The following is a 26,868-nucleotide window of genomic DNA, read 5'->3' as shown; positions in this document are numbered from 1 at the left end:
GATGACGGTCGTGATCAATCACCGTCTGGTTTAGTCTGGCCACGCGGCGTTCTCATCAATGCCGCCTGAATGATATTGCAGTTGGAGAAGAGAGGTTCGATGAAATAGCACCAATAGCGTCTTTCCCTCTTAAGATTCCAATGTGTTGTCCAGGATGTAAATCTAGAAGTCGACCAAATGAGATTCCTCAGAAAGTGCCAGCCAATCTGATTATCCTGTCAAAGGCAGACATAAAAAGAGGTGGATGAACGATCATTCTCTATTGCATGTTTCAACAATGACTTTCAGGTCTACATTAACCAGGCCTGGACACTAATTTTCTTCTCAGGTTGTCCGTTCGGGCCACTAACATCTTTAGATATGAAATATTGGCAAAATAAAACGAAACATAACTATAGCAATCCATGTTGAATCTTAGTTACCCATTCGGGCCACCAACAGACAACTCTTTCTATTTGAAACTTGATGGCCCGACATCAATTCTTAGGGCTCCGGACCATCAGACCACCGGGCAACCACTAATGTCGAGCCCTGTTAATCATTATTTTGTAATTAGTAGTTATAGCGAAATCTTTCCCCCTTTTTGTCTCTTATTTTCCTCCCGCTAGCGGTATCCTCACATGTAATCACTGTTTTGGAATATGACTTTATCAGCATCATTGTCAAGTCTGGTAATGGTCAGTCCGGGAACATCGATCGCAGAAGCGTGATAATGCTTGTAACTCACTCAGATTATAGATTATAAATTATGATTATATATATTAGATTATATTCTCTGTATGTGTTTTGACGGTATATTCTTATACTTCATAATATATTATTATACTTCATATACTTCATACATTTCGTATACTTCATATACTTCATATACTTCGTATACTTCATATATTTCGCATACTTCATATACTTCGTATACTTCATATACTTCATATATTTCGCATACTTCATATACTGCATATACTCCATATACTTTATATACTCTATATACTTCTCTTGCTTCTCTTCTATCTTCATCTTTATTTTCCTATCGACCTACCCCACTGATATTTCTTTTTTCCTTTTGTTGTATAGCTTTTGTATTTTCAACCCATTATGGTATTTTCTTGATTTTGGTTGTCGTTTTATTTTATTGACTCAGCATTCGAAATGTCACCTTCATTATACTTGTTTTAAACGGATTGATGATCTATTTTTACCATTATCACTACCTTCCAGATTGTTTATGTTCTAATTCCTGTCCGTTTACTATTGTTTAAGATACGAGTCGTACTTTATTTCAACCATCAAATATGTCTTACTGTGGGTTATACCAGTGCAAATGGATCAACTTTTGTATTTGTATTTGCATGTACGAGCATTTGTTTTCTCTCTCGAACTTCTTTTCTATTTTGTCTCTCTCTCTCTATTCCCACGCTTCCTTCTCTCTCCCTCTCCTCCCTTCTCTCACTTTCTCTCTCTCTCTCTCATTCTCTACCTCTTCGTGCCTCTCTCTATCTTTTTGTCGATATCTCCAAGTAATCAGACGGGAGAAGGAAGGCCTCCGCAGCGCACGTAGCTCCATGTGCAGGAATGCCCCAGGAATCTCGGGCATGTTTACTTGGCGCGAGCTTTATTTCCTCGCAAGACGCAAGTGCCCAGGGGTGATGTGCGTCGTTGCAGACCTGCATCCGTATAGCATGGCTTTGGATTGACGTCTTGCGCGGCAACGCGGTAATAAAATCGGAAGGAAGCGAACTTGCTATTGTTTCGGAAGTTATTTTGATCGATTCAGCACGTAGATGCGTCTCTATGTCGACGGTACCTGGACAGTCCATGTTACCCTCTTGATAACGAACAGTGATGCTCTCGGGGGCTTTTAGCAAAACGTCCTACATTATGTCCAGCGAAGATTTAACTCTGACAAGAAAGAAAAAACTAAAATAATGAAAAAAAAATGCAATGAACTTAATTTGTGAATAATCAAAAAGCTGTGACTGTTCAAGTACCGGCAAACCATCTCACATTGAGAAAAGTGGACAATGAACGAAATTGTAGCTTGCTAATTACTCCTCATTGTTCAGAATATGATTTCAAAGCTGTATAAAGTCTTTGCCAGAGAAATATTCCTTTTAGTTACTCAGCCTACTTGCCATGCTCATGTAATACTGTTTCCCCTCCCCACTCCTTATGACTCTGCAATCACAAACATTATTTTCTCGACAGCAACTAAGGATTCACGATTTGAATTTCAGATGTCTATATCAATTCCAGGACAACATTTTGGGGCAAATAATCGTCTATTATTTTGCTCTGCATTTGCATGAAAAATGCTGAATGTTGATCGCAGTCTATCGCATATTTTGTCAATAATAATATTGCAGCAGATGAGCCACTAAAAAAAAAATCTAACAACTGCATGACTAATAGATACTACTACAAACAGTGTTAAAGGATGATGGCACCTTTACATGTTCTGAAAGGATATCAGAACAATGTATTCTTTACATGTCATGTTTATTATATCAATTTAGATTGCGAGTTCAATTTATATTCCTGCTTGTCTTAAAGGGTCACCGGAATGATGTATATTGGCAAAAGTTGATAAAACTGGGGAAGATGATGCCTCTCCTCTCTGTCAATGCCCTTATTCCAGGTGTATTTGAAAATGTTTTATTATTTGTTTTAATGATGCAATAGCCGTCTTCAACATGTGACATTGACTCTAACCTTCCTTACGTCCTCTATGAAGATACACGTTACGTAAACAAAGATCATGTAACGCATTTCATAATAAATTCGAACTTATCTTGGTTCATTTCAAATAGTTTCAAGTGAAACAGGAGCTTTCTTCAGTATATGACTTTTGACGCTAACATCACGGATGCATTATTTAAAGGTAACATACAAAAAAGCAATTTATGATAAAAATTCGAAGTTATCTATATTTTTTGCATTAATTCGTCGGATAGGCACGTACTCACGTCGCTGCCATGTTAACTCATGTCAAAACGTGTTATTCGATTTACCACATAATTATAAAAGCCAGCCCCCTATTCTCTAACAAAGCTGTTGAACGACAATGCGTCCTGGCAAAAAATAAATAAATACATAAATAAATAAAATGAATAAACAATCTGCGTTTAACAATATCAAATTGTTGTAAAACGATGTAGGCGAATTATAATGATTTTTTTTAAGGTTATTATCACAACGTCTTAAGAATTGCTGGTATCATTGTCGTCATAATCATTATTGTCCCATCAGTTATTCTAAGCTGAAAATTACCCGTAATTATGCCATCATTATCACTATACATACCACATTTATCGATATTTACACTGTTTATAAAATATAGATAAGACCGTCGCATTTGAATCAGTGCACGTTGACAGCGCAACATGAACCCTGGGGCTCGCCTTGCTGGACCGTGTCCAAGAAATCTCAAGCAGCCGAGACACGAATGTTCCGCCTCCCCGCCACACTCGACCGAGCTCGCTGCTTCAAACAGTATACTTCTCGGCAGCGAGATCGGATGAGAGGTTTGAAGTGGAGGGGGGAGGGAGGGAGGGAGGGGAGGGATAGAGATTAGGGTGGGGAAGATGGGGAGGGGGTTACAGGAGGATAATCAGTTAATAAACGAGCCAGAAATACGGCAAAGGATGCGACCCTGCAAAATCACTTCATTATCTCCATCCAATGCGAATGCAGGTGTATGTTCATGATATATAATACCCACTGCCCTTTCTACGTCCCTGATTAAAGAGACGATACAATGAATACAGGTATTATTCTCGAGTAATGCGTGTCTACTTATAGCGGCGCGGCGCACGTCAGTGTAGAAGGTTTACGTAATAATGTTAACGTCATGGCTCACATTACTTATCCCACTTTAAAGGGATCGTATAGTTTTGGTTGAGACCTAATTTCAGGTTTCTAACATTTTTGGTGAGATAATGAGAAACCTTATGAAATATGAAAGAGCATGTAATTCCATGAGGAATTCAACGTTTATTAGATGAAAATTGGTTTTGAAATGGCCGAGATATCCAAAACAGAGCGATTCTAATAAAATGTGGGACCCACCTTTTATTACGATCGCCTTGTTCTACTTTGTTTTTGGATGTTTCAGTCATTCCAAACCCGATTTTCATCAAATATACGTTGAATTCCTCTCAAAATGGTATGCTCTGTACTATTTCATATAAGTGTTTTCTTGGTATCTCGCCAAAAGTTAAAAGCCCAATTCTCATCCCCACCAATACTGTACCATCCCTTTAACTTTTATTATGAAACTTGTTTAATGCAACATTATCTGCAAAGGTTGCATCTTCATAAATGCTTGTAGTGACTCCAGTTCTCCATATCTCTCACCAAGCCATATCTTTTATTTATTTCTCCTGTTGCAAGAAACTACCACGACTAATTCTAATCACCCTATATATATATAACTCAATTAATGAGGCACTCAGTAATTTCTTATGATATTTGATTCCACGGAGTAGATAAACGGCCGGCGAAAAGACGGGGACGGAGCTTGGGGACGGAGCCCGGGGATGGAGTTTCTCCTTTCGGGGAAAAATGTGCGCAATATTCATATCTACCGAAGACTATGGAAAACACGCTGGACTTCTTCAAAACACATGAGTATTCGAAACAATTATGTTTCCCCTCTAGTGATGTTATATATAAATCTCTTACGATTTTCTGGAATTGTTAATCAGTTTAGGCTAGATGCTATAACCTTCAACATTTCGTTTCCTTTCCTTTCAGCAGGAAGCAGTTTTTCCTTTGACAATTCCTGTACATGTATTTCAGTTCTTTTTTTCAAGTTCTCAATACATGCAGTACGTCTTCTACTTAACAAAAAAATTAACAACTTTCTTACAATCCAATGACCTACAGCAAACGATGAGCTCAATTTTCAACAAAACATGTTACATGTACATTGAATGTGCGCGTGTTTTCTACTGCGTGAGTGTATCGAGTCGCACCCCATCAAAAGGGTTATTCCCGTTCATGGTCTATGGGTCAAATGAGTTTCGATCAGCGTCACAACATGGGGGGGGGGGGGGCGAACACGAATGAAAGGAGCTTATCCCATATTTCATGAATCATTATGTTTTGCTGAAATGCCTTGTATGAAAATTAATGTTTCTAACCTTTCTTGAGAAGTGTTCGTGTTACATCGATATAACTCTACATTGCAAAGATAGTTTGAGTGATTATGAGAACTGCTTTTCTGCACGCATTAATGACGTCACGTGAATGCTAATTAGCTGTTTCACAAGTCTTGATCAGAATAAAATAAGTACGTTGGTATTAACCTTTGGGTATATAGTGCTATACCTCAGCTGTTAGGTAAGTTGCCCAATACAGTGACGTAATGGCAGCTATAATGGCTGTACGTGCTTTTTGTGTTGCCTGTTTGGCTCTGTCCTCTACGCACAAAATCAGGGTTGTCACCGTCTCGGTCGAGATAATTGAAATATCTGACTAATGACTAACACACGCCATCGCATTCCTGCTGCATGCAGGCGTGTGTACTTTCATCATGAACCGGAATTATAAGATGGCTGCCTTCAGTCCGTTGAATAGTCTCCACTCGAGGCAATTTTGTTCATTAATCATTCTTTCCGCCGTCGACTCCAATCAGTCAACAAATGCCATGATGGGGTACAAATGGAATATTATTTTTTTTTTATCTATCACACCCCCCCCCCAAAAAAAGAAATAGATCTCTTGATGATAATTAGAGTTAAATGAGAGAAGAAGTAAATTTCTTCATGAACTAAATCAAGGCATGATTTAGGTAATGAGAGGATTATCGTATTCACACTTGCTGCTGAGGCATTAACTTATTAATAAATTTGGCAATTATATGCAAGCCACGACTTCATTGTGGTAACTTTTTTTAAGAAAAAAAAGGAATGTTTAGCACGTTTACTTCTGTACTATAAATAGCCATGTTAAAGGTAGTAATCCTATATGGCAACATAATCATATTCTGTTACATATATATATATATATATATATATATATACATATATATACTGTATATATATTGCACGTCGTGTACGCTGTCTTATTAATTTATCTTCCTGACTTTAATACTGTGACCTCAAATCAAAAGAGAAAATGTTACGAAATGAATTTAAGCACTACTAGTAGTGACCTACACTCTAATAGTAGACTTCAGATTATTTCAACATGTCATCTTTTTTCGGGGTTGCACAGTAGCAGTCAATGTACGGTGTTTTAAAATATTATTACTTCGATATACGGAAATATCTCCGTACTGGACAAAACGTGCAAGCATTAGGTCTATCTCAAAGTGAATCTCGGACTAAATAGTCTTTGTTTTTCGACGGCAAACACGTAAAGCAAACGAGTAAACAAAAATCCAACAGATGTGGCGCTTCTTAAGGTATCCGTCGTCTGCTAAGTATTTCAACGTCCCGTCCCTATGGCTATATTCCCATAATTTTGTAACTCGATGCCTTAGAAAATGTACATGCTGAATTGCAATCAATAGCGAAAACTTTCAAATTATTTGCCATCACATATGTATCAACGCTTGACTATTTTTTTTTCTCTCGATACTATAGTCGCAACTGTTCTTGGGCGAAAAAGGTTTTCTGACAAAATCTTATTGAGCCACCCCACTCCCACAATAAAGAACCAACACGCTCAAGGCATTTGCAATATAAACCTTTAATACTCCTGTATATTATTTCGAAAATATCTATTGTCGGCCTTCAATGGGCCTAATAGATGGCTTATAATAACAGTAACAAAATATCGTTTGATACATAAAAGTTTGCCTATTCTGACTGGACTTTTACATCGTAAATACAAAGGCGAAGTTGGAAGTTAGCGGTTCGTTGCCGGATGGTATAGTACTTACCTCTAGATTTTGACTGCCTGTTTTTGTCAGGTCTGATCTGCCGCACGCAGCTCAGCAATGAACGGCACTTCTATCCACTATTTCTTCTTGCCCGTCTTGCAGATGAAAGTTTCACTGAACAAATTGCTTGCCATCACTAACGCTCTTCCTCTAGTAAACCAGGCAGTGAACTCAATTAGCGAGAAGATATGATAGGCTTAGTGAGAAAAATTTCAAACACAACATTGCTCTGCCAAGAAACGGCCGTCGTCGGTAGCTATGAAATAATTTTCCTCTGAACTTCTGCCACGAGTTGATCTCTGTGCAAATGTGTTGCTGGGGAGTCATGCGCAGTAGGTTAGGTAATAGCGCCGCTACGTAAGTACTATTGATTACCAGTCTCGAGCTAGGACTCCGTTTCATTGTTGACTTGCACAAGCCAGAATGTTTTGACTCGTGACCGTTGCCAATTTGGACATTGGTAAATCTAATGAAATCATTGTGCAACATGTAATCAAAATTATATACATTAATCTTTATAGTCCTTCAGTTTGAATTTGTTATGGCTCATGATTCGCAGTTCAACCTGAATGGGGTTAGGTGTTCTTAGTATGTATGTTAAAGGGATGGCACAGTATTGGTGGAGATTGGCCTTTTAACTTTTTACGAGATACCAAGAAAACACTTATGATATAATACAGAGCATACCATTCTAAGAGGAATTCAAAGTTTATTTGATGAAAGTCGGGTTTGGAATGACTGAAACATCCAAAAACGAAGTAAAACAAACCGATATTAATAAAGTGTGGGTCCAACACTTATTTAGAATCGCTCTTTTTTGGATATCTCAGCCATTTCAAAACCAATTTTCATCAAATAAACGTTGAATTCCTCATAGAATTACATGCTCTTTCATGTTTCATAAGAGATTTCTCATTATCTCACAAAAAAAAAAAATTGTTAGAAACTTGAAATTATGTCTCAACCAAAACTATACGATCCTATTAAAGCATCGCATTTCTTGTGTGGGCTTTATGTTTGTTTGTTTGTTTGTTTGCTTGTTTGAGGTATTCCTTTTCAGTTCAAAATGATCAGAAAATGACAGAATCAAGTCTTAGAAAAAAAAAAGAAATCACATAACAGAATTTATGCTCTATATTATGTAGCATATTGTGGGCGGTGCTTGGGTAAGAACGAAAGTCAATTATTAAACAGTAAGAAAAAAGATTCCTGCTTTTAACGTGAGAAACGTGGTTACCCAGTTCCTTGATCGGTAATGATGTAATTTTTTTAACAGTCAGTCGCAATTCCTTCAAAGGATTTTACTCCTAGCGATGTGTGTTTACATTTGTGGATAACATTAAGACTCTTCAAAGTCACCCTACACTGCAATGAAAAACTTACGGGTAACACAAACAAGCAAATAAACAAGAATGGAAGTGTTATAATTTGGGTATGCTTGTTTGTTTACGTGCGTTGAGCGTCAATACAATCTTTTATTCAGTCCCCAAATCGGCAACACCAAGACATCTGTGGCTTAGACTGTAATTGATAGCTCGTGTGATCATAGAACACGGTGACCAGGAATTTTGCCTCTTTGAAGAGGCACAGACGATGTATACAATGTCTTATGCTTGCATCAAGACGTTTTCGCTGGCGGATTGAGAGCATTATACATTGTACTTTCAAACAAAAGTTGATAACGTACAGTTGAACAGAGGTTTGAAAGTGGAGAACAAATATATACATCTGATGTCGAATCAATTGTGTTGCAGCTCGTCAGGCAGCATGTATGGGCTTGTAATGTTTTATATCCTTATAATGTTTTGATCAGATAATAATGTTTTGGTCACGTCTTAAGTGGATAAATATGATTTCATTTACAAATTATACTTCACTTCCTTCTAGCTGAATTTGATCCAACACTTACATTAAATTAAGATAGTATAGTTACGTATAGTCGCGTTTTTGCCAGTATCGCATCGTGGTTGGTCTCATAGTTTTAATGTTGTTGGCGATTGCAGAACTATACGAACCCGCGGAGATGTCTGATGACTGTGTATTTTCCGTGCATCATTCACGTCTTTCCCTGTAACGGCGGCGTCAGACAGGAGAAAGCTATACAGTTTACCGTGGAGAATTAGCAGTTCAAGCGCCTATCGGGAATTCGAAACAGTGTTTATATGAGAGTGAGACCATCTACTTCGATTAATCGATCAAAAAAATGAAGCGTGAAAATATGCTTGTTTAATGAAGCCGGGGTGCATAAAACTTTATACGCTTAGCTGATAATTTTTCGTTTGGATGCCCTTGCAGTGTGTCATTCTGCAACTACAATGCCATGTATGGGTGTTCTTTTTTCTTTTAATTATAGATGTAATGATAACTTATGTCATTATCGACAGAGCATAAAAACTTGAGCTCGAATGAACACACTGTTCCGTAAAATGTAAATTACACAACACATTCATGCCGTCTCTAGTTTTTATTTTTTTTTTTTTTGGGGGGGGTCTCATTTCTCTCCCCCCCCCCCCCGAGCGCCCCCCTCCTCTTCCCCATCATGCATAATCAACATAGTTTACGCAAGTACAATGAGTAATATTATTGGTTGATGAGATTGAAAATGACAGCGTGTGCGGGGAGAGGGGGGAGTTTAGGTTTGCTTGAAGTGACATTAAAGAATAATAAGTGTCTCTATTTCTGAATGGTTTCTGCATTTTTTGTTGTAATGTTTTTGCCTGTTTTTGTTCACGTAATTTGTTTATTTGTTTCAGTTTTTCCATCTGAGAAGATGGTCGGATAGCCCATATTCAGCTGCACTAGCTGGTCTTCCGAGAGCGTGTCACGAGTTCGACACCCACGAGTCATTACTCACGAGTCATACAGCTCACGAGCTATGAGTGAACAAGGCCAATAAGGTTCGACATCAACTAAATAGGCCCACGAGCTATACGGTCCACGAGGTTAGACTCCAGACACAAAAAGCCAATGAGCTCGACACTAGGCAAAAAATGCCGATGAGCTTGATATTACATCACGGGGTATAGGGTACGTAGGGTACGTATAGGATACGTAGCTCTTGTGCCTTATTTGCCTTGTGTTTAGCTCATAGATGGGCCTGGTTTACTTGTGTCGGGCTATTGGATCTGTTTCACTTGGTGTGTAGCTCGTGGTCTGTATGACTCGTGGACATTTTTATTCAATGTCTAGCTTGTGGTCTGTATGTCTCGTGGGTGTCGAGCTCGTGGGATGACCTTTTTTGCATCGAAGAGAGGCACACTTTAATGTGAGTGCCCGAAACAATTTCCCTGTATGTTCTTGACTCTATATGCTATGGTGTTCCTTCTGTGTGTTTAAATAAGTGTCAGGGTAGCCCTGTGTATGTAAAATGTGGAAAATAAATGAAAATGTGAAACTGAAAGAGAAACAGAACATACCAGGAGGCGGGATAAACAGTGCAAAGAATCATTTATTGAATGTGCAAAATGCTACAATATTGAGAACGTCAAAGTGCCAAACAAGTCGCACGTACACTAAGAAGCTAGTTATTTACTGCATCGTATAGATACGTCAAAAAGGTCACAACCTTCAAGGAGGATACTCCTCAAATCAATTTTACGACAAGAATTGTTATTTCACTTTGGTTTAAATCCCCTTTTTAAGAAAATGATTAATATCACAAAAGCTATTTTGTGTACCTCTTGAAGTATGCGTGTTTACAATCAAATCCATTAACATGATTAATGCAAAAATTGTGTCTACTACTCTTGAACATGTGAAGGTGAAAGCGAATCCATGTGATGATTTTTGGTGTTCAGGGCATCATTTCATGAAAGTTTTCTGCCTTTGTTCTTCTCGTACAAAATTCCTTGGTTTTGATTGGCTAAGAAGCTCTCGTCACTGACTGTTACTATGGAAACTGTCAGAGAATGATAACATGTCGGGACAGACAGCTTTCATAGAAGGGTGCCCAAAATTTTAAATATTGGCATGATTGGACGCTGCAGTCGGGGTAAAGTTGGGGAAGGAATGTCATCTATTACATCAAAGATTGCCCTTTTCAATCTTCCTTGTCTTGTAACATCTTATTTTTAATCAGTGAATTTAAATTCAAATGGATGAAAGGCACATTGTTCTCGTTGATTGACGCATGAAAGATTCTGAATACTAGACTATTATGGTGAATATTTAATCAAATGTGATTTTTCAGTATGCATAGCATTTTAACAGTGCAGTGATTTAAATAGAATTACACAAAGGACAGCTAGGTTTTCATCTCTTACATAATTGACCTGAACTCGTTTCACCTCAAGACTTTTCACATGTTGTATCCTATTACGCTATTTCTGTTCAAGTAAAAAGGAACACTATACTTCTGTTGCCTTTAAGTTAAGGTCTATGTATTACTATGTTGTCATTACAGTGTGTAATACAGTACGTCTCTTTAATTCTAAGTGTGTTGTCAATTTCAGGAAACGTTGCATTCTCACAGAACTCGAGCGTGCAAAGATAACATCCATTAATTAACAAACACATAGGTCTACTGAATAAATTTACAGGGTCTGCATGTGCAAACTTGGGCGTCAATTAGAAAACAAACAAACAGCCCACAAACACAGGAATGCAGAGAAACATAAGCACTATAATATAAATCATTCTTCATGAACTTTGAAAAATGCTTAGACCTACTTACTCCGAATATGCCGGAGAGACTGAACAAAATGAGGAAGCCACGGCGAGCGGTATGCTGCCATTTCCCTTCGCTATACCGTGGTCTATATTCTCTACAGCACACGTGCAATGATCGACGATTCAGAAAGGCAAACGAATTTTAACATGTCATGTTCTACAAACTTGAAGAACTCACATATAAACACATGAGTCATTTGAAAGGCACACAGGTTCACAACCAAAAGACATAAACCAAGGCAACAACTACAACAGTTTAAAATTCCCTCCCTAACTATCTAAAACAATATATGAATAGGGTGGAGGTAGATCGTAGGGTACTTTTTTTTTATACAGATAAAAATGAAAGATACGGGTGCACGTAACGAGACCGACACCCACGAGTCATACAGCCCACGAGTTATACAGCTCATGAGTCATACAGCCCATTAGTTCGACACTAAGCTAACAAGGCCCATGTACCGACACATTAAGCCCCGTGTTGTATCTGTCGAATTCGTGGGCTGTTTTTACCTAGTGTCGAACTCATGGGCTTTATTTGCCTAGTGTCGAACTCATGGGCTGTGTATGACTCGTGAGATGTATGACTCATGGGCCTGTTTTCAATGTCGAACTCGTGGGCTATATGACTCGTGGGTATCGGTCTAGTGGAATGACCTCAAAAGATATTTTGTCTCATCTGTGACGACTGACACGCCATAACGTCGCAGAGAAGGTATCGATGCGCAAGCTTTATTGCCTTTCCTTTGCCAAGAACTGCACACATACACACACACACACACAATATAAAACAAACAAGCAAACAAACAAACAAACAAACAAACAAATAGTAAGAATCTTGATCACCATTTGATAACAAATTGGATGGGCACTCATAAAGGAGGGACACACACAGCGTTCGACGTGGCGCCATCACGTGTCCTCTGTCCAGCTAATCACGTGGTTACGAAGATCGTGAAGGCGGTGTTTTGTACAGACGTACAAAGTGCATTTTTGATGCAGTGCGTTATTCTGAAACCGGGTTCTTAAAGTAGCAATGATACCGTTGAATAAACTTAACAACGTACTATAACTCATCAGACATTAAATACATCTTTGTTACTTTGAGATACAGAGTTACTCTGCCACAACTGCGTACTAATATGCTTTTATTCGAGAGCATTTCCTGGACCTACATAATTTACAGTCAAGCATGACATCAAAATAGAGCGCGCTATCTACGATATCTTGAGAGATAAAAGATATCGTTAATCTCTACAAAGGATTGAGTTCAGAAAACACATTATAAGATCAGAATTATGATAACTATCCACCTCTATGCAGGTATGTGTTGCATCGGGTGAACCGTGTAAGAATAAAATACAAAAAAAAAACATTTAAATGGCTTACCATGAAATACAATGCATGGTGCGAGGTGCATCTAAAAAAAGGTTTACGATCAATTTCCAACATTAGAGTTGGTAAAATTTCCTCAAATACGCTAAGAACTATTCACCACATGGTGAACTGTACTTTCCAAGAAGAATAAAAAGAAAACATGGCTGTTTATATAATTCTTGACAAAAAAAAATACACTTTCACCTGTCCATACCACACACCACACACTCACACACACAGGCGCGCGCACACACACAGAAACGGTGATATATTTGATCTGTTATGATACTCAGAATATACATTCAACAAAATACTCTTTGGAGCGAATCTAAATTTGACACGGGTACACTACATGCTTTGATATTTCAAAAGCTACGATAAGTATTCAAGAACCTTGAGACATACAAGAAAACCGTCAAATTTTCTGTCACAAAAATCTTACTCCTATTTCTAGAAAGGTGGCAGCGTTTGATTTAAACGCGGACAGAGCATGCTGATAAACACAATTTCACACTGTATTTCTTTTTTTTTTAACATCCAAGTTCCTGTCTATGCGATTTTTTTTTTTGTCGCTGATTTAATCAAAGCAGTAACGTTCACAAGCAACTGATAGAATCACATGTGAACTGCAAGGTAACATAACAATGATTGTAGTTTAGATTACTCATATTCGCTGTTAGTATTTGTACTTGATAATACATTGAACAAGAGGAAAAGGTTAAGACTTAACTGTACCCCGAGACAAAACTCTGGCTGATTTAGATCGGTTGAGGTGAATTTGTTCCTATGGCAATGATTTATAGCTATCTTATGCATTTTGTTCCGCCATTTGTGAATGAAAAGGCAAAATGCACGGAGAGTCATCGTGATGATGGCTTTTAAACGGTAGGAATGATCTGAAGGCTTTTTTTTTCAGTCAAAATTGATCGTGGTTCCCCAAAGTTTGACATGTGGACGGAAATGAGTGCAGAAAGACGTCATGGCAATAAAGGCTCAGATAGTCATAAAGATCACATATTGCAACACGTCTGCCATATAAAAGTAATGCATAGAAACACGTTTTCCTAAAGGTATATTATATGAAAGATGAAAGACAAATATTGTGAAGAGCGATAGGCAATATGAATAATATTTCAGAACAGACTTGAAAGTTACAATGGTATGTTTCAATTGCAATGAAAAAAAAAAAGGAATGCATGAAAGACTTTAGTCTCAACACCGTATATACATGATTGTGTATGATCATAATACAATACCGTAAGCAATAAATTCAAAATAAATTCAAGTCATACATCAAGATTAATGACAATTAAAATATCTGTGCAGAATGATGATGAAATATCCATCACAGTGCCCCGTAGCTCTAAGAAAGACCCCGTAGGTGTGTCATTTTCTTAAAATGAAGACAATGTAAGAACTGCATTATGTTTGGATCATCAGGTATGTGCTGTTCTTTTTTTTTCTAATGGATTTTTTTTTTTAACCATGACTGTACAGTGCAACACTAATTGACGTCTGTACCTCTTAAAAAGAGTAAACATTACTGACCAAAACAATTCCGAGCTGAAAAGCAAAGTCAGAAACTGTCTAATTTACAAATACCGAAACCGGTTTCAACGCATATACCATTCAGTTACCAGGTTTTCTGACTCTGAAAACCATTTTCAAAGGCACGAGAGAATTACTGACCAGAGCAAAGTTTCTAACGTCCATCTCCCAATAATAATAGAGCACATGAGAGGAATATGTTATATTTTGATAGTCTACACTATCATCACATACAACAGTATTTCTATATTTTCACATAGATGTACAATGCAAACTAGTGGAGGAAATACAAAGTACGACATTATAATTAAATACATAAAGCAATTTTGATTTTCGTTATTTGAGACATTTACAATTCATAAACCTTCTTTTGTTTAGCCATCAATCGTGCGTCGAATAAACTGCGACTAAACAATTTATCACAGAATGGCGTATTCATATAATAGTGGCAGTAAGATATGGTGTTTATGAATCACTGAATATGAACATAAAACGAAAAAAAAATGAGTGTTTTTTTCGCACATAAAGGACTACTCAGAGATAATTAAAATAATTGCAAAGATTCGATACACCTTTCACTTTTCCACTTTGGATGCTCCTCGCGTATTGACATGTATTTCTTGATTTGCCTTTTCTTTTGTTCTTCTTCCTCGATGACTGCAAGGTCGAACTCACTTTCCTTTGCCGATCTTGCTCTCTTCGAAGTGAGAGGTGCCCTTGTCCGTGGTCATCGTGTCGGCACCGGAGGAGGAGGTGCTCATCGCCCACTTGTCGCTGACCTTGCCACGCTTGCGGCCGATGGCCTTCTGGACCTGTTGCAAGGGTGAAGAACGAATCGGCGGCAAGTGCTTACATATTCATTTGTTTTGTTTTGTTTGTTTTTTGCTGGGGGGGGGGCACTTTTTGCATGCTTATTATATTCGATATATGTATCTGCAGAACAACGTGCTTTTTGTTCTAAATGTTCAGTCTGTTCGGATCCCCCCCCCCCGAAAAACGTTTACAGCAATATACGAATTTGCAAAAGAGTAAATACATATACAGTGAGGTATCAAAAAAAGGTAATCCAACTTTGGAGCGCTACTATTTTATGATTGTCAGCTATGCAGAGCACAATGTTAGTGGTAAGGGAAGAAGAACTCTTCCTCTTTCCATTGATTATGTTGGCAAATGTCATGCATGACTGAGCACATGAACTTGAAAGGCAACAATGGCAAATGACAGTTTTTCCAGGTTTGACTGTAACATGAAGGAACAATGTCTCACTGATTGAATGAGATCTGTCGATGAAAGTTGCCAAATAAATAGGCCAGCCTGTAAGAATGCAGATTTGTGTTTAAAGTTTTTTCTAACATGTTGTGGTCCATTATAACCTTTAACTTAGCGACCTCTCCGATCACTCCCACAAAGGCCAACCCACACAGTCCATTTTTCTCTGTTCATATTCAACACATAGCTCGCAGTGACATGCCATGATTAAATATGAAGATTGAAATATGAATAATGGGTTAGCCTTTGTTGGAGTGGACCTGTGGCCATGTTGAAGGTTATGGACCATAAAGGGTTAGAAGAAACCCTAAACAAAAACCGGCAGTCAAGCAGGCTGACCTGTTCATTCGACAACTTTCATTGACAGATCTCATCCATCCACTGGGTTCCATGACATTTGCTCCTGGGACAATCGCTCCCATGAAATATCTACACGCTAAGCCAAGTATAAATTCTACCCACAAACATAACCCTAACCCTAATCCTAATCCTCACATCAAACTAAACCTAGAACCTTATCACAACCCTAGCCCTAGGTCCTTGGAAAAAGTAACACCGGAGCAATTGTTGCAGGAGCAAATGTTGTGTCACCGTTTAGTGAGACGTTCATTTTTCTCTCCATTTTTTCCTCTAAAGGAGGTCAATGTCCTCCCAGAGAGGCCGTTGGCCTTTCGATTTGCATCTCATCGGAAAACAATATGAAACACACTTCGTCACACAAGCAAATAATGGTTATTAAAATGTCAATTTCCATTGGCAATTATACTGATTGATGTGACGTGATAAGGAAGCTGAAATTTTAGCAAATCATTTTTGATACTGCTTGTACTTGAGCTTTGGGTATCAGGGGCGGATCCAGGAATTTCGTAAAGGAGAGGCGCCTTTGCAAAATTAAAGGGAGGGGGCGCACCCCCATTTTTTCTTTTAATTTCTTTTGTTTTAACCAAAAATAAAGAGGGGGCGCGCGCCCGGTGCGCCCCCTCTGAATCCGCCTCTGGGTTTATAGTTGATTGCGTGCAAGCATTACTATGATTTACGTCGACAAAATATACTAAATAGTCTGGACCAGCATGCTATACGGTGTGATGAGGCAATAACACTATGCAGTCGTTTTGAACGAGACAAGTGAACATTCATTCTCGGAGTATCTGATATTTCATTTTGAAAAAAAAAACAAAAAAAAACCTCTATCGAACTGCCTCCTCTAACAGTTCGGAAAATAAGAATTGTCACAAATCTTCAGATAATGCACATCACAGTGAAAAGTCATAAAAAATGAATTTCCAATTTACCTCATGGTGCAGGACACACTGGAAAATGAAGAAAAGCGGTCCCTGCAGCAAGAGATGACATTTTTTCACATATTAATTTTGTGACTCTCAGCTAGGAGATAGGAATTGAAATTATCTGTGCATAGCAAAGTCTAGATAATTATGGGGAGTGGATTCTAATTGTATTGGAGACGGAGTATTCAGGTTGTTTTTCCGTCATTTTCTATATCTCTGCTTCTCAACTGATGGGTCGAGGAGCTCCCTCAGCTACGTGGGCCACAACAAAACATAAATAACGGATGTTTGTATTTTATCTTATAGGATCCAAAGTTGATCTCAGGTTTAAAAAGGTTGAGAAGCGTTGCTCTATACCCTCCCCCTTTTATGCTTTTTTTTTTTTGGCAGTCTATCTGATTCCTAAACTGACTTAATGTTTTTAGCAAATAGTGACGATTGGGAAGTTCTGTTTCAGAATCAAGTCTGTTTTTGTCACCGGCAAGAAGTGACAGAATAAGAAATGACAGAATAATCAGCATGTTGATAGCGGTCACTCACCAGGAAGAAGAACTACGACAATTACGATTGGTCAAAGTAAAGGTATACCGCACACTACACGATCAGACTAGTCTTAAAGTCTTAAGCCAAGCTGGGTCTTAGGACCAGTCGTACGACCGGACACCGCACACTATACGACCGAACCTTACGAGTAGGCTTACGACTGTAAAGCGCGCGCAGTGCGCACTGCGTGCGCTTGCATTTTACTGCATTGTGAATGGCTGAAAGCCTACGACCGGTCGTAGAAATTCAACATGTCAAATCTTTACGACTGGCGCTAAGACCCAGTCGTACAACTAGAAAATGGCAAGACTGTGACGTCACACTTCTAGTCTTAAGGTCTTAAGACCGGTGAATCGGGGCAAAATCGTGTAGTGTGCGGCGGGCTTTAGTGTTGCACTATACAGGGTATGTTACTAAAAGGGACAAATTGAGCACATATGAAAAGGGACACTGTTTCCAACTAACCACCATACTTCCACTCCCTCAAAGGGTGTGTACAGTTCTGGTTGAGGTGAGGATTTAGCTTTTAACGTTTTGCGAGATATTCAGAAACCACTCTGAGATGTCAAAGAGCATGCAATTCTAAGGGGTATGAAAAGTTTATTTGAGGAAAATCGGTTTTGAAATGGCTGAGATATCCAAAAACAAGGTGAAACAAAGAGATCTTAATAAAAGGCGTGGCCTGTCGCCTTTTATTATTGTCACTTTTTTGGATATCTCAGCCATTTGGAAACCAATTTACATCAAAAAAATGTTGAATCCTTCTTAAAATTACATGCTCTTTCATATTTCATAAGAGGTTTCTCATTATCTCACTTAGGAATGTTCAAAACATGAATCCCCACCTCAACAAGTACTGTAAGATGATTAGAAATCTCGCATGAAATGTGAAAGAGCATACAATTCTCAGAGGAATTCAAAGTTTATTTGATGAAATTTGGTTTTGAATCGACTGAGATATCCAATAACAAAGAAGTCCTGATAAAAGGTGAGACGCACCTTTTAATAGGAACATTTTGTTTTACTTTGGGGTTTTTTTTCTATCTCAGTCGTTTCTAAAACGATTTTCATCAAATTATCTATGAATTCCTCTAGAATTGTATGCTCTATGATATTAACGAGTGGAAAAATGAGCAAAGAAAATGGAATTCCATCGGGATTCGAACCCGAGACCTCTGGGTTGCTAGCCTGGTGCTCTACCGACTGAGCTATTGAAAGCCCTAATGCAGTGTTCGTCCCAGAAACCCCTGATTCTCAATGTTCGAATCATATTTCATACATGGTTTCTAATTATCTCGCAAAAAGTTAAAATCTGAATCTCCCATCTTGGTTTTGTCCCCCCCCCCCCCCCCGGAATTTTGAGTTTAGTTTTGGTCCCCCTGACCAAAACTCTGCCATCTCCTTAAGGGCGTGAGAGTATGGTGGTTAGTTGGCTAAAGATTCAGCACACTTCTATTTGAATTCAGAAATGCCCATAGACTTAATACCCAGGTCGTATATGGAAAGGTGGATGCACCGTACCTGCAGAGCGTTGATGATTATGAAGACGTACTGCAAGAATATGTTTTTGGATGCAGCCTGCAGGATGGCAAATATCCAAGTCATCCCAAGCATGGGAACCATGATCAGAAGAGCCCGGACAGTTGCCCTGGACAATGAAGCAAGAGCAATAGAGGACAAGGAATGAGCGTGACGGGTGCTCAGGTCAATAATCATTATTATGACTTATTATTTCATCATGCGGTCACTTGCGAGCTAAACTGTTACTGATGAACTCATCCAATAAATATCTATAAGAAAACTTGCAAGGATGAAACTCCCGTTCTCATATTTAATGAGTGCATAAGTTATCAAGATCTTTAATTTCCTGTCAAGGTTCAAGTATAATAACAGCATGTCGACACGATAAACAACTGTATTACAAACAAAATATCACTTTAAACAATTGTTAATGGTACATTCATTGGGTGGAATCAAACAACAAAATCACAGTAAAAACAAATAGGAGATACTGACTCAACACCAGCAGAAGACTACTAAACAACGCTAAAGAAAAAAAAAACACATCAAAGCTTATTGACGTGATTGACAGTGGTCAGTATAACTTGTGTATTTCATCGAGCAACCTATAATACCCGACAACTTAAAACAGGGTATGAAACTATAACTCATTGCCGCCCACATCTTACAGAAAACCACATTCGATTTGCTTCAGTGGTCAAAGAGAAATGAGGAATTTTTTAGAGGATGTCAGGAATCTCTTCCCTCCAAGTTCTGTCTAATGTATTCACACACAAGAGCATCGAGATGCCACATTTGGAAGAATCAGACTCATGACATGCTTTACAACAATCCACAATTCTCTGTGACTGCTTAACCAAACTGAGTGGGGTTTTCTGCAAAATAGAGCTAAGATTTTATATTTTAAAGGTATTGGCCCACATTTGTAAACCTGCAGCAATTGGTATCATAGTTAGCATGGAGTTTGGGTATGATTGCAGTAACACCTGTGCAAAATTTCGTTCCAATTAGTCCATTACTTTCATAAAAATAAATGAAAATGCACTGTAATCCGTATGCATGCGTATAACGCTCGCTAGCTCCGGTCCACGTTGATACGTGTTACATGTACAATGTACGTAGCTGATATAGCCCGCGCTCGTAATTCGATTTTGGGTCGGGTTGACCCGGTTTGAAAATTGATTTTAAAACGATGATTTTCTCTCTTTTATCGAATGGTATAGACAAAGAGCGACAGGTGAGGTATGTTACTGTTATAACTTGTACTTGAAGTCATATTGGACCTGTTTTATGCAGTTTTGATTTTCGTGGGTTTGCAAATGTGGGCTAGTACCTTTAAGACCCTGAAGTATAGCATTTAGACAATTTAATCATATTAGGTGTTATCAATGTGAAAATCTAATTGTAATATTTTTGGCATATCGTATATATATATATATATATATATATATATATATATGTGTGTGTGTGTGTATGTGTGTGTGTGTATATATATGTATGTATGTATGTATGTATATATATATATCTATATATATATATATATATATATATATGAGTACGATCAACTTGAAAAATCACCAATCACAACAAATTTGATGATAACATACCTTACAATTCCCAGGTTCATGTTGAACGATTTTTATTTATTAATTTTTTTGGTTGGAATTGCTAGTACGTTTTTTTTTTTTGTACGCTATGATTTACTTGTTCGTATCAGCATCGTTTCCTAATTCCTTGGCTGTTTAGTTGGTATCAGTAATTACTGTTACCAAGAAAGCCGCATTCCAATCATATGAGCATTATGCGGCGTAACAGTGAGTGCACTTACTTCAGTCTCTCCGTGTCCGTCTTCTTTGCGTTCGCCTTCAGGGTCACGAATGTTCTCATGATGATAAAGAGGAGTCCAGAGTTGACCTGTTGCCATAGAAACAAGAATATGGGGATGCACCTGGTGTCACATCAAGACTTTACAAGTGGCTAACGTCAGAGAAGACGTGTTTGAAAATTTGATGGGAACGAAATGCGCTGCGTTGAAATGTTCACTTGTCAAATTTTCTAGTAATGTTTATATTACTTTCATTTCACAGGTCATAGATAAAAAAAAAGAAAAAACCAGTTTGCGAGTGGGTCTGTTTTTAGCGTTATTGACCTTGGAGGAGAAATTGACCCAATTGAACGAAGGCGTCATACTAACCTTTAATGGACGTATGTGATGAAACCTTTTAATGTGATGATGCTCATATTACAAGTTCTCCCAAGAAGGTTCAAGAGATGGAGTAACAACAGTGTTATTCCCTTTGATCCCATGTTTGATACCGCCACTAAGAAATATTTGAAGTATGTGCTAAACTGGAGCTGCCTCACAGATAGGAAGACAATTGATTCATGTGTCATTGCATCATGACTCGTCACTCTCAATGGAAGATATTATATGTCTTTATGATGGTAATTACTTTTCGCTGCCCCTTCTTATGAAACATGAGCGGTAAAAAGAAATGATGAAATAAGAATTAAAATTACCCGACTTTACATGTTTTTACACTAATCTAACATATCAATGAATAAAGATCTGCACTTGAAGATTATACCATCTCAGTTTCATTTGTCGGAAGTGATCGGAAAGATGATAAAATCGACTTTCCAGCAAGGGTGCAGTTCAAATATTTTCACAACGTACAGCTTAGATTTACACTTTTTGACATAATCCCGGACAGGATTTACTTTCTTTTTCATATGCCTTATTAGCTGAAATTTAATTTCCTTTGATACGATATATATATATATATATATATATGTATATATATATATATATATATATATATATATATATATATATATATATATATATCGATTATACTACACGCACGCTAGGCATGATGGGATGCATCGCACTAATTTCTTGAGGCGATTTCATATTATCAAATAGCACGCTAGTTCGCAAATTATCCCGCTATTTCGGAAATTTCCCGAGTTGGACTCAAGATATTTTCTCGATCAGAGTGATAAAATTAGCGCGCTAATTCGTATTCACATTATCAAATAGCGCGCTATCTCGTGATCGGGTTAATTTCCCAAGTCAGAAAATAGCGCGCTATTTCGGAGCATCGGGCTGATGTGAAAACGCCTTATGTTAGCGTTCCAAATGAATCATCTCTTTGCTCGGAAAGACGGCGGCATCGAACCCCGATCATCAAAGTCGCAAATGCACCTGTGGAATTATTTTGTACGTCAAAAGAAAACGGACAGCTGTTTGAATGTTTACAGCCAGTTGGAACTCCATTTCTCAAACCTCCTTGGTTCTCCTAACATCGTGTTCCCCCCCCCCCCCGAAACACGCACACACACACACACACACACACACACACACACACACAAACACAAACACTGAACAATTTAGATTACGGAAAATAATAGTCCCGATATGTCATTTCTTACTCGGTATAGAAATTCTGTTTGTTTGTTTTTTCCAACATTGGGCAAAAAAAGGGGGAAGGCCCAGGAGACGGATATTACATCATGGGGCTTAATTTACGCAGTTTCTTACTCGTGGGCATTATTTGCCTAGTGTCGGACTCATGGGCTGTATGACTCGTGGGTGTCGGACTCATGACGTGTACCTCCTAGTCTACTAGTTTTTAAATCAGCTGAAGCATCTGGAAGGTAAGAACAGCTGTACTGTGTCATTGTTTTGATCGATAGCGTAATACAGTGTTTTTTAGTAACTTACCAGCACTACGACACATACTTCGATTAGCCAGACGTACATGGTACCGGATTCAACAGTCAGCCAACAGCTACAGGACGGGAGGATGACGAAACAATAATGATACCAACAGAGTAAAGCAACACTCGATATGTCGTTATATTAGCCCTTCAATAGATAGTTCCGCCGTAAGAAGAGAAATGAGGGACGTATTCATGAAGATGCCTTTATGGCGTAATTCCACATTCTCTTAATGTTGACGTTAATAAGTAAATACATGTACATACAGACGAACAGAACGATAAAACTGTCAACACAATTGGACACAAAACTGTAATAAGAAAGTTACGAAAAAGTTTTAAAGTCTCAAGCTTGTATCGACCGAATAAATTGGAAAAGTAAAAGTTTTTTAGGCTTACTTGAGAGTTTGATACTTGTTTGCTGATTTCATAAGAGAAAGGGCCACTTGTTAATTTTATTACAAATTTCAAGATTCAAGATTGAAATTTATTTTCACTTCCATCAAATAAACAAAGATATTATATACAATGCATACAATATGCACAGGATATTTGTAATAATTGCAGAATGTGATTTCACAAAGTACATATGAAAATGAGTAGCAGATGAGAAAAAAAAACCCCACAATTATATCTTTGTTAATATATACATAACGCGTGTAATACAAGTTAACTAAGGATGGGGATGAAAATGGAGGGTCCCTTTAAGAAGCAAAGCTTGTACGATATGGGACCCTCAGAAAATACACAAGACAGCAATATAAAACAAGATAAAACGAACCAATGTCAACTGACATGAAATCAAAATAATTGGGAAGGGGAAAAAAGGAAGAAAAAAAAAAAGAACTACAGCACGTGGCATTGTGGACGCAAGCAAGCTGGATTCCATGATGTAAAAGTAGTGATTAAATACAACCTGGATTGAATATAATGCAAAAAAAATATATATATATATAATTATATATACGTAATTATACCGGTAAGAATGCAGAAGGAGAGAATAGACACATCGGTATATACGGAACAATAACAGGAATATGTAAGGAGGACTTGCGTTTAAAAAAAAAAAGAAATGATGACTTGACTGAGATTGGAAAATTGGGAAAAACACCTCTGCATTAAATGTGAAGATTGATTTTAATACGAGATCAGTGAAGATTGAAATCATTTTAAGGTGATTTCGCTGGCATGGGCTGGGAGAGAGATAATTGTTCAGGAGAAAAGATCAATTGACAGAAAACCATGATTAACTGCGGAATAATGCAAAACAAACAAACTGTATTTGAAGAAAAAAAAATCGAACAAACGCAAAACCCTAACAGAGTTTTCGTATGCACCAATTCAATGAAAGCGTAGGGAATTTTATACGAAGTGCAGAGAATCCGAGATCATACTTACGCGCAGGCGGAACCGTATCCTTTGGGAATGCTCCCCATCAACACTGCAACCAGAACGGCCGGGATGCCTGCGATGCAAAGAGGGGGGAAAATGTCAGTCAGATTTCAGACCAATCAAAGGATACCCAAACCAAAAGCGGCGATCTATTCAATTCAATTCAATTCAATTCATTTATTTTTCATTCTTCTTTTTCCAACAAAACATAACGCATAATAAATTTGGAATTACATCATAAACATAAACATTCGACTTTGCAAAAGATAAATGATACAAATAAACGAAAGAACACATACTGGAAAAAAAAGTACAAAGTTATGCTTCAGTTGAGAAAAAAAAAGAAGAACTGAGAGGTCCACTAAAAAGCAAGCTTGTATGTTGTGAACCACTCAAAAAATGAACAAACTTATGAATTACTTGTTTACAAATACTTATCTATTTTAGATACTCATCATCATTATCATCATCATCATTATCATCATCGTCCTCATCATCATCATCACCATCATCAGAATTCATCAACTCATATAATCAGTTTTCACGAGTACAGACAGATCGTATGAATCGACCTTGTACGAGTCGAAAAATTGGATGAGTCGAAAAATTGGATAAGTCGAAGACATACCACACATGAATGCAAACTTTTATTAATTCTATTGTGTAAATAGTAGAGCAGATAAGCCGAAGAATTGTGCAAAATTTGACTAAAGCATGAAACTTTCACCATTGTTAGTACATGCTATAAGATTAATTTTAAGATCGGGAGGTAAGTCTGAATTGACCTCTGATGACCTCTAGAGGTCAATGACCTCAAAATCTAAGAAAATTGATATTTTGCGTCATTGGTTAATGATAAACACAGTAATGATGTACTAAAACTTAATATTTGTCACGGTGAAATTGTCTTTATGTTCCACAGAGCCCTGACAGGTTTCTACCTTTGACCTCTGATGACCTCCAGGGGTCAATGACCTCAAAATGTCAGAAAATTGATATTTTAACGCGTCACTCATAACTGAAACACGATAATTATGTACTAAAAACTAATTTTTGTAAGAGGAATTGCCTCAATGTTCCACTGAGCCTTTCGAGTCAGATTTCTACCTTTGACCTCTGATGACCTCAGATGACCTATGATGAGGCCAATGACCTCAAAATGTCAGAACATTGATATTTGGTGCAATTGGTTGATGACAAACATGATTTAGATGTTACATTCATTTGTATTACAATTGAATTGTTTTCCTATTCCACAGAGCAAGAGAAATTACTCACGTGTCTCTACCTTTGACCTCTGAGGAAGGTGACAGGTCAATGACCTCAAAATATCAGAATATTGATATTCTATCGATAGTCAATGGTCAACTTTGTAATACCCGATGTACAATCATTTATGCTATAATAGAAGAATCTTGTCATTCCATGGAACATTGGTCATTAGCCTGTGCATTATATCCAACTTTGACCTCTCAGGACAATGAGAGGTCACTGAGGTCACATGTGTAGGCTTACCTGTATTGATGTTTGGCTTCATTGGTGTAATCGTAAATGCTTAATCATGTACAAATCACGCATTGACGTTTTGATCAAAGTATGTAGGCCTATGCATATTCCACAGAGCATTGGTTTATAGTAACAGGTCTCTGAATTGTGAGAGGTCAATTACTTCAGAAATAAAGCTTAAGTTTCTTGAGTGATGGCAGTGACCTCAAATATAACTGTTATCTTTGGGTTAGTTATGAAGACTAGCAAATATAGGCAAATATGGTCATTATCTCGACACTCGAGGAAAACAAGGCCCACGAGACTGATATACAGAGTGTTTAATCTATTCAGTGTAAATCTCATAGATTTTTTCCCCCATTTGTCGGACTCTTTATGGGACTGGTTTGCCTAAGTGTCAAGCTCATGGGCAATATTTGCATAGTTTCCAGCTGGTGGGCCTGTATTGGCCAGTGTAAAGCTGGTGGGTTGTTACAGTATGACTGCGATGAATGACTCATGGTCCTGGAGTATACAGTCCACAGCTGCGACATTATGGACCATTTTGAAAACTTCGACATACTGTGAGGCCCAACATGCATTCCACATGAAGTAATCCAGTGTATTGCAACTAGCTATTGCCATCCGAGACCTACCCAGGGAATAGATAAGCCTTCATGGCAAACCATGGAAAAAGCGGATTGTGCAAAATATTTTGGAGTTCCAATAGGAGGCTCAGCTGGAATCAAATCGCCACAGCAGCTTAAAAAGGTTATACTTCAACCAAAGACTCTCTCCAGACGAAGATACGAGTATCATAAAGTTCAGGTGATTTGCTACTCCATGCCGCTCAGGACTGTCCTGGAATATGCATGCATCATCTGGGATCCATTCACCCAGGTGAAACATCATGAAGTTTGGAATGATCCAGAGAAGATACGCACTCTTTAGCTGCAATGACCATCATATGCAAAACAAGCAGTGTTACCGCCATACTTGAAAAACAAAACAAAGCAAAACAAAACAAAACTACAATGGCAATCCCTGTAAGAAAGTACAGCACAGGCAAATTCAGCGATGATGTTCTGCATCAAGAACCCCACAATATCCACTCCGCAGGAAGTTGTGGCTCTATTGCTGCATTCTTCAAAAAGGGCAAATGACCAAAAATGT

The 26,868-nt window shown here is 37.9% G+C and overlaps 1 protein-coding gene across 1 annotated transcript in view; it reads right to left on the bottom strand.

Moving 5' to 3' along the window:
* Window positions 1-15,147: 15,147 nt before the first annotated feature.
* The window catches only part of LOC140244857 (adhesion G protein-coupled receptor E3-like), a 74,887-nt gene continuing 63,166 nt past the window's right edge, over window positions 15,148-26,868 (bottom strand). The window contains exons 13-18 of the mRNA XM_072324468.1: window positions 24,217-24,283; window positions 22,823-22,889; window positions 20,924-21,009; window positions 19,096-19,222; window positions 17,038-17,079; window positions 15,148-15,288 (exon numbers count right to left, since the gene is read on the bottom strand). Of these exons, the coding sequence (XP_072180569.1) occupies window positions 15,148-15,288; window positions 17,038-17,079; window positions 19,096-19,222; window positions 20,924-21,009; window positions 22,823-22,889; window positions 24,217-24,283 (530 nt within the window). The remainder of the gene's footprint in view (window positions 15,289-17,037; window positions 17,080-19,095; window positions 19,223-20,923; window positions 21,010-22,822; window positions 22,890-24,216; window positions 24,284-26,868) is intronic.

This window comes from Diadema setosum, chromosome 21 (genome assembly GCF_964275005.1).
Source record: "Diadema setosum chromosome 21, eeDiaSeto1, whole genome shotgun sequence".
NCBI classification, from domain to species: Eukaryota; Metazoa; Echinodermata; class Echinoidea; order Diadematoida; family Diadematidae; genus Diadema; species Diadema setosum.
This window is presented reverse-complemented; position numbering and strand designations above follow the sequence as displayed.